This window comes from Urocampus carinirostris, chromosome 2, assembly GCF_059441175.1.
Source record: "Urocampus carinirostris isolate Australia breed hairy pipefish chromosome 2, RoL_Ucar_1.0, whole genome shotgun sequence".
Taxonomy (NCBI): Eukaryota; Metazoa; Chordata; class Actinopteri; order Syngnathiformes; family Syngnathidae; genus Urocampus; species Urocampus carinirostris.
The window spans coordinates 9656803-9665955 of NC_142350.1; the positions used below are offsets into that span (position 1 = coordinate 9656803).

General features: G+C 36.0%; 1 protein-coding gene across 2 annotated transcripts; it reads left to right on the top strand.

The window, feature by feature from the left end:
* Positions 1–2419: 2419 nt before the first annotated feature.
* On the top strand, positions 2420–7287 carry utp23 (UTP23 small subunit processome component). 2 transcript variants are annotated; one of them, XM_088328838.1, is made up of 3 exons: positions 2420–2793; positions 3051–3225; positions 5753–7287. In XM_088328838.1, exons 1-3 carry the CDS (start codon positions 2606–2608, stop codon positions 6137–6139), a joined length of 750 nt encoding a protein of 249 aa, XP_088184964.1. In that variant the 5' UTR covers positions 2420–2605; the 3' UTR covers positions 6140–7287. The 2 variants fall into 2 exon arrangements, with proteins under 2 accessions (XP_088184964.1, XP_088184966.1); XM_088328840.1 differs by having other exon boundaries at positions 2662–2793; positions 3065–3225.
* Positions 7288–9153: the final 1866 nt, after the last annotated feature.

Sequence of the window (9153 nt, forward strand, 5' to 3'; positions counted from 1 at the left end):
ATGTGATTTCAAGGTTCTCTTAGTATTATACAAAATCATACATGGACTTGCTCCCTCTTATCTTTCAGATCTGATTTGCCCCTATGTCCCGGTCCGAAGCCTACGATCTGAGAGTGCCGGTCTTCTGGTGATCCCAAGAGCAAAGAAGTGTTCTGCTGGTTCCAGAGCGTTCTCCATCCGGGCACCGGTGCTGTGGAATGCTCTTCCCCCTGAGATCCGATCTGCAACCTCAGTGGAAATGTTTAAATCCAAGCTTAAAACTCACTTCTACTCCATAGCATATGAATAACCTACTCTTCTCGTCGCCTGAAAAATAGTCTGTGTAATATAGTGTAATAATCTGTGAAGCCCTTTGAGACTCTTCGTGATTTAGGGCTATACAAATAAAAATGACTTGACTTGACTTGACCTGCACACACGGGACATAACCACTTGAAAACACAATCATACATGCTCCAGTTTTCGGTAAAAATGGAAATAAAATTTATTTGGATAGCACTTTTGATGAACCAAAAATATTGTATAATTAACAAGCAAAATGGCTCAGCATTTCCAAGCCGACAGAAAATTGGATTGGGCTGATTGGAGTTGTTGGTGGTCAAGTACTGCAGTACCCAATTTGGCCATTAGACAACCTTACACCCCACGAAAGCAGATCTTTATCAATTGTGTCTGTATTTATTGCCGGTGTCTTAATACAAACTTGCTGCAGACACTCACGGAGGCCTAAAGTGCAACTGTGTAAATTTTGGCAAAAATTAGTTAAGCCGTTCGGGAGCCTATAAGTCACATCCAAACACAAACACACACAAATCTGAATTTTTAAAGTAGTTTAGATAGAAGTTTAGATCAAATTGACAATAGGTTCAAAATATTTTGGAAGGGTATTGTGCATGGAATATATGAATCAGAGACTCATAAAGTACAGTAAAGCCAATAGAAACCTTTACTTTAGATCTTTATTATATTAATTTGACATTCACAAATGAAAATGCTCAGGTAGGTGAGGTAAAACAATACATTTTGTCCATATTTTGATCTTACTGAATATTTTAGGACAAATGTGGCAAAATGTTCTCTTAAAAATAAGAATTATACATATTTGTACCGCCTAAAAAGGAAAATAAAATGATATCAGAATTAGAAGTTTGGAAACAATTTAATCATGTTTTATTGTAGCTAAATATATATATATATATATATATATCAGAGACATATATATATATATATATATATATATATATATATATATATATATATATATATATATATATATATATATATATATATATATATATATATATATATATATATATATAAAATAAACTAATTGTAACAACTTCTGATGTCAAGAGTTGACCTAGATAATTAAAACTAAAAAGAAAAAAAGGCTGGATGAATAAAGCTGAAGCTTATCGAATCCTGGTCTCATCCCCTCAACAGTTTGTACCCTTTCCACAACTTGCACATTCCAAACGTTAAAACAGTATCAATTTAACTTTGAGTTAAGTATTGAAATATTAAACACGTCTTAAATGATTTCTCTACTTTTTAACCTTTGATCAGCACAAGACTCAGAATTGGTTTGAGTCTTTAAGACACTTATTAATTTCCTAACCAGATTTTGAAATGAATGAAAAATTTATTTTAATTATTTACTTCATATTTTATTTTTTTAATTACTAATTTAAGGGTTTTTGACTTCATTTTGTTACTTTCACACTACTCTGTAAGTTTGGTTTAAAGTCCTATATAAAGACTGTTGGGAATAATTTAAAATTGTGTCGTTGAATAGAATAGACCAGATTTAAGGGTAGACCTAAGTGCAGAGAAGCAGAATTAGAGGCAGGCATGCTCAGGAAAAAGATATTTTATCACAGAACCCACTAACAAAATGTCAAGAAAAGGACAAAAAAAGCCAATCTGGAAGGCCCAATAGTCTATTTAAAGGCCTGGAGTAATTTGAGACATGTGTGGGGATATTAGACTCAGGTGTGCACAGTTGTGCCACACCCCTCTAGTTGGTGCCCTCTGGTGGAAAGCTTGCAAGATAATTACAAACATTTTCTTTATTGTCATTAATGGTGTACTCTACATTGTTTGCAGAGACATTCTCTCGGAATTCCAGGATAAACATGTAATAAAATATTCAAAATGGAAAAAAAATATGAAAAAAAAGTATTAGAATTGTTGGGTAATATTTACAAGGTAGTTGTGGTAGTAAACTTTTCAGAATTACATGTTCATCGGAAAATAGTGACGTGCCATAAACAGAAAATATGGCAAACAATGTGAATAAAGAAATAAATGAAAGTATTTATTTTCTTTACACTGTCAAGATATGTTATACAGAATAGGTATCTAAAATAATAATACGACCGGAACGTTTGTCTTGCATGTGTTTTCCGACAGAGCCTTTTAAAGCAAACACCCTGCTTGTTCTTCCCTCACGCTTACTCCACGCTGCTAACATGTAACTTTCATATGATCGATTACAACTTAAACTTAATTTGCTATATTCGAGTGGTATAGTTAAATTACAACAAGCGTTGAAGTTTGCATTTATAGCGGTACTACAGTAATATAGAGTCATTTGTCCGCCATAATGAAGATCAAGCGACAGAAATCAGCCAAGAAAACGTTATCTTTTTACAAATTTAATTTTGGCTTCAGGGAACCATATCAAATTCTTATTGATGGAACTTTTTGTCAAGCGGCACTAAGTAACAAGATTCAAATCAAGGAGCAAATGCCAAAATATCTCATGGGCGAGGTACAACTTTGCACTACTAAGTAAGTAGAGAATTGAATTGTTTTTAATGTCATTGATTCCAACCTAGTGTACATTGTTTACAATAAAATCGAATGTAATAACATGGAAAAAGAATATCAGGATAGATGAACAATGACAAAGTAGTGCTTGTAGATTGGACCAAGTTTTAAGTCCGTCAGAAAATACTGAAATGCTGCATTAGCATTACGTTGTTATTGTCTTTAATGTCAATGAGAAAAAAAAAACATTCAACTGTGCATTAAAAAAAACCTTTTAGTTGTGTTTTGAAAGAACTACAGAATCTGGGGAATGATCTCGTTGGAGCCAAAATCATCTTGCAACGGTATCAAGTAAGGAAGTGTCAGCATCTCAATAGCCCGATTCCTGCATCGGAGTGTCTGCTTTCCATGCTGGAGACCACAAACCCGCAGCACTACTTTATTGCCACACAGGTAACTTTTTTAAAATTACTTTTTAATTAGGGATTGACTGAAACAAAATATTGTGGGCAAACAAAAAATGTGAAATGCTTGGCTAATCTCCAAAAATGAATCACAGCAAAATTGTAAATATATAAATTAGAGATTTAATTTTCTCTTAATTCATAGAAGGGATGCAATATGAAATAATTTAATGACAAAACAAATGACTGAAAGGGACAAAACAACTTGAGTAAATCAAAATGGTAATCGAGCCCTAGTGACAAATTAAAGAAAATCAACAACTACACAAAGAAATGCAAGAGAAAATAAAAAGTCTACAACACAAGGCAGTTGATTTTGAACAAAGTTCTTGTCTTAATGTTTTAATAATTTCTGGACTAAAATTAGCCACGCGCATGAAATACTAACTAAAACATGGAGACAGTGGCTCAACAGGTGATTGATTGCTTAACGCAGAAATTTCAACATAATATATGATGCTGTTGTAGACCTCTGCTATCAACTTCCATCTGTTTTGCTACGGGTTTCCAACCCATTAAAGAAGCGTGTTATTTTGAAGCAAGGTCCTAAATTAATGGGCCAAAAGTTTACATCAACAAAAATCTCACCAAATTAAATTAAATATCCCAAAAAGCGACATGTCAGTTGGAAAAAAACTGGACTGATAGACAGCACCTGGACGACAATTTGTAAGTTTTTTTTTTTTTAAACAATAGGAAGTATTCCAGATCAAATAAAACACTGCTAAAGAGTATTGAAGACCTGGACAGATTGTAAACAACTGAACTGAAGGAATACCTTTTATGTTTAGTATAAAAGTCATAATGAACCTCACTTGTGCCTAACTGTTAAAAGGACCATAAAAAGATTAAGGTTATTGATAAACAGTAACAAAAGCTGTATGGAAGTATGTAAACAAAATTGAGGACAAGGTTAAAAAAGAAATAAAGCTTGTTTTCAGAGTGGGATTGAAATGTGGTGCGTGGGCTCTGGTAGCCTTTGTGCTGAGCGAGAACTGGCCTCCCAAGGAAACACATTGTACTGATGTCCAGCTTGACCTTGACCTGTGAATACAGTACGCTTACGGAGCAACATTTGTGTAAGAGGCGCCGAGATGGCATTTGGTGTGAGCAACGCCGATATGCCCTCTTGGTCCTCATTGAACAGACAACTCTGGAGAACACCCTTGATCAGGTTGATGTCATCTGTGCTACAAAAAGCAATGAAAGTGGGGCTGGACAATGTCTCTGACCTGTCCTGTTCAGGCTCTTGTGGCTCACTCTTGGTGCACCTCCAATCCCATTTTTAAATTTAAAAATTTTCATGAGAAAATGCCTGTCACAGATTTCACACATTGTGTTGTTTTTAGAGAGTCAGGAAGAGAAGGATGTGAAAAGAACTTATCAGAAACTGTAAAATACTGTATATATCGTGATTCAATAATTTTGGTATTTTCTTGATGGCTAAACAAATGATTGTTATAATGACGTAAGTTATCATATATTTTTTTGTATGACTAAAGAATTATTTTGGGGACAGGTCTCTTCTAAGCCTTTGGCTTCAACCTGTTATCTCTTTTTTCTTTTCAGTTGATTTGTTCATTCTGTGATGTAATGTTTTTTGCAACATGACTGAAATGAAAGAAATCGAACGAGGAGAAATACAAACAGAGGCATATTACTGGATTCTTAATGTTTACAAAACTCATAATCCACAAACCTAGGCATTTAAAGGCCTGAAAAAAATCCAGCCAGCTAACAAAGGGATAGAGACGAAGTAAAACCTATATAAGAGATCTAAAATGCAAATAACACAAGCAAGTTGATTCTTTTTTTACAGTGGCTAGCTATATAGTGTAAAAATTGATAGATTCTCCACTATACATATACATATTTTGGCTTTTAACAGACTGGCGAATCAATACTGACAAAAATGAGTGGGTAGGTAATCAATAATGATGATTGTGGTGTGGTAGTCGTTACAATGTAACAATCTAGTCACAATTATTTGTCAAATTGAAATAATAATGAAAGTAAATAAAACCCTTGAGTACATAGTTTAGAACCAACTTTGGCGATGAATGATTTAAGTGTCCCACACATAGTTAGCTCTGTTGTGTTGGCATGTAAACATTTGGCAAAGTCTGGCTAGAGGCGAACAAAATCGAGGAAGCTGAGGGACACATTAAAAATGCCTTCCTGGTAAAAACTTGGCAAGGCTCCCGGTCTCACAGCAACCACCAACTCCAACCTCTTGGTGTGCAAAATATCAAATCAGCAGCAGTGTGTTCAGCTCTGAATCGCCCCTGAGTAAAAAGTTGCTTTGTATGGCTTGCTTCACTTTTGAAATGACATCAATCACAACATCCTTTTTTTCAGAAGCCTTATTCAGGTTTTCTTTTCATTCAAACAAAACCGAAAAGCTCTTTTACTCATTTTCGGCAAATAATTACAATCCCAAAATTGTGGTGCATCCCTAGTTGTAATTATTGCACACAGTTGGAAATCAATAGAGTTGCATCTTCATTGCTTTGCAGGACTTAAACCTGACGACAGGTCTCAAGAAAATCCCAGGCGTCCCTCTCTTTTACATCATCCTCAATACCATTGTGCTGGACAAACCCAGCCAGTCGTCGCTCGACCAGGTCCAGGCCGTCCAGCTGGGCAAGTTCTTGAGCCCGGAGCAGAAGCAGAGCCTGCACAGCATGAAAGAGGAACTAGGAATTATTAGGACGCATGCGGACAGACTGGGCAAGAAAAGGAAAAGAAAAGCACACAACCCGAACCCTTTAAGCTGCCTGAAAAAGAAAAAGAAAAAGGGGCCAACACCGCCGCTTCAAAAAAGCCAGGAGGGTAAGAAGAGGACTCGGAGCAGGCACAAAAAACATAAGACGGAAGCAGACAATAACGGTGCCACGTCGTAGATGTCATATTTCATAATACAGCATTTATTAGAAAATTCTGCCACAAATGCTGACTTGAACAAATTATGACATTTGCATTGCCGATCATCTCATCAATTTGTATTTTTTTACCCTTTTTAAGAGGGACATTATCAGTCCTTTTGCAGGGTCACTGCCTGTCATCTTCAAAAGGAAAAAAAATCCATTACAAAAAAAAATCACTGCTTCACCTAATCCAATCAGATTTATATCAAAGTCAACCTTATTTTTCAATTCCTCAAATGTACTTGATATACAATTAACCGAAATTCCGTTTCACCCTCCAATGTGCAGACAACGATAAAGTGCAGATGCACGAAACGGTCTTAACCTACGATAATGTTCAATAAAAGTGCAAATGACTTTTCAGCCGATATTGAAGTAAAAACAATTGACATTATAAGACACGACATACAATAAATTGCCCAAAGCAGCAGCAAATAGTGACAGTCATGTGAATAATGGTAAAAAAGGTAAAAGATAAAATAAGTAAACAATTTTCAAGATGGCGGCGCCCCTGTTCGGCTGCAGCTATATCGGCTCGTTAGTTTTTTTAAACTTTGGCCATAAAACCCAGTCTTCGACTCAGTTTTGAAGGCGCACAAGTCAACTCAAACTGCAGATTAATATACGATCGCAGTTTTTTTTTTGCTGGAAATGCGATCAACCAGACATCAAGCGCTCGGTGCTACGACCACTCGGGAGTGTTTATTAGCCACGGACTGCTATGTCAACAAGACCCAGCGGCCTACAAAGCAGCGAAGCAGAATGGCAAGAGAGCGGCGTTACCGGAGGAGGAAGCGAGGTTGTCGGGCCGGGCTAACCGCTAGGCTAAAGGCTAAACCCTTCAAAACGCCTCTCCCATCCGTTTTCCTCGCCAACGTTCGCTCTCTGGACAATAAACTGGACCATTTACAACTGGAAGTAACATCGAACCACGAGATGACGAACTGCTGCGCTAAAATTCTGACGAAGACATGGTTAATCTTATCTATCCCGGCTGACGCTCAAGGAAACTGCGGGTCAGATGTATCGACATTTCGTTCTGTATACACGTGTACACGAATGACAATAAAGTAAATCTGAATCTGAATATAAATGCAATCATCAGGTTTGCATGTTGATGTGCAGTCACAAGTGTCCATTTCTCTTCCTACCGTGTTTTTTTCGAGAGTTTAGTAGTCTCACTGCCTGGTGGAAAAAACTGAGTCTGGTAGTGCCGGAGCGGGGGCATCTGTATCTTTGTCCAGTGAACAAGAGGCTGAAGAGACAGTGATTTGGATGGGTTGCATCATCGACGATGGAGATGGCTTTGTGTGGTGGCTCGTGTAGATAACTTGCAGGGAAGGAAGCGATACTCCAATTATCCTACATCTAATTGATTCTTATTTGTTTTTATGCAAGAAAGTACAGTGTTTGTTTACCTCCCAAAAAGTTAGTTGAAAACAGTCAGCAAACTTGGAGAGTGCCCTCAGATTCTATTAGAATTATTCTCATCCCATACTTTGTTTTCCTCTGGATGCGGCTATATCCAAGGGTGAGAGATGGACAGTGGTGATCTGTCAGAGAGAGGGTGGGATGTGAATGAAGCACTACCCAAATAGTATTCTTCTGTAAATGGGTAATGAATGCGCGAAAGAGTTACAGAGTGCCCAAAATGTTTGAAAATACATTATTTATCGGCATACAGTACTCCGTAATCATAGGACGTGTACATTCTGTTTGTTAAAATAAATATACAAGACCGCTTTTGGAGCTTTTCATGTCAAAATGCCGTTTGAAAGTTAAGAAACAGAATAATTCATTTTTATTGAATAAAAAGATAAAATAAGCACATTTACTTTATTCCACAACAATTTAAGTTGGGAACCATTGTTTCGATCTGACTTTGCATGGTGTTAACAGCTGAACAATTCAATGTCTACTTAAAAATTGGGAACTTTTTTTTTCAACAAATTAAGACTGTTACTAGGAAACCATTTTTTAAAACTGAAATTACAAGTACAAATTGAGAATAAACTTAAAATAAAACAAGAAGTCTAACTAAACTAAGCAAAATTATCAACCAACACACCAAAAATGTTTTAGAAATATGTATTTATTTTTTTACTGTTCTAAAATGTTCAAATTTCAGATCATAAAATAAATAAACAATACTAAAAATGTTGTTTTTCCCCCAACACTGCAATGTTTTGTGCTTGTCTTGTGCTATGTTTTGGACTATATTTCTTGGGTCGCTTACTGCCTGAGTATTGCATTTTGTGGCAGAAAAAGGTGAAAATACAATTTTGAAAACAAAAGTAAAAAATAAGGGAAAGGAATACTTAAAATTAGGCGTATCTGCTGTATTTTCACTCTCCCCAAAATCCTGTAGTAAATTGACTAATGTATATGATTAACACAAAAAAATAAGAAATAATGGTAAAAACAACATTCAAAGGGAAAGATAAATGTTAAGAAGAAAATCAAATTTAAAAAAGAAATTAAAGATAAATAAATAAATAAAAAATGGACACGTATCTGCTAAGTAAGTAAGAAAAATGTCATTTTATTTGTATTTTTACATTTAAAAAGTCCTGTACAGACGCTCACCTACTCACGACCATTCTTCTTACGATAAACGGTAGATCCGAACATTTTTTTTCGGGATGTCCAAAAATATCCGGACATTGATGTAATTTGATTTTGTGTTATGTGCACCTTTTTCCGAGTACAGGACATTACTGTAGTGCTTCTTTTCGCCGCTACCGGCATGGTGGCACTGTGAGAGGTCAACCAGCATCCAACCGGAAGAAAAATCTGTTTCCTCTTTTTAGTTTGTGTGTAAATATTCTATACTGTATCTCCAGCGCGCTTAGAATTTTGACATTTTTATTGTTTAATATCTCGTGCGTTAATTCAATATGGTTGGGGTAAAGTGTAAAGGCGAGGCGAGCCATTTCTATTGAAATGAGTGTGGAATAAGAGAGCTTGATGCGGTTGAGAAAATGGTTGGA

Bases quoted from the DNA above. Each gene is read 5' to 3' on its own strand.
- utp23 (XM_088328838.1), top strand. From the start codon at position 2,606: ATGAAGATCAAGCGACAGAAATCAGCCAAGAAAACGTTATCTTTTTAC. The intron at 2,794-3,050 runs GTAAGTAGAGAA...AAAACCTTTTAG, and splicing joins GTACAACTTTGCACTACTAA to TTGTGTTTTGAAAGAACTAC. The intron at 3,226-5,752 runs GTAACTTTTTTA...ATTGCTTTGCAG, and splicing joins ACTACTTTATTGCCACACAG to GACTTAAACCTGACGACAGG.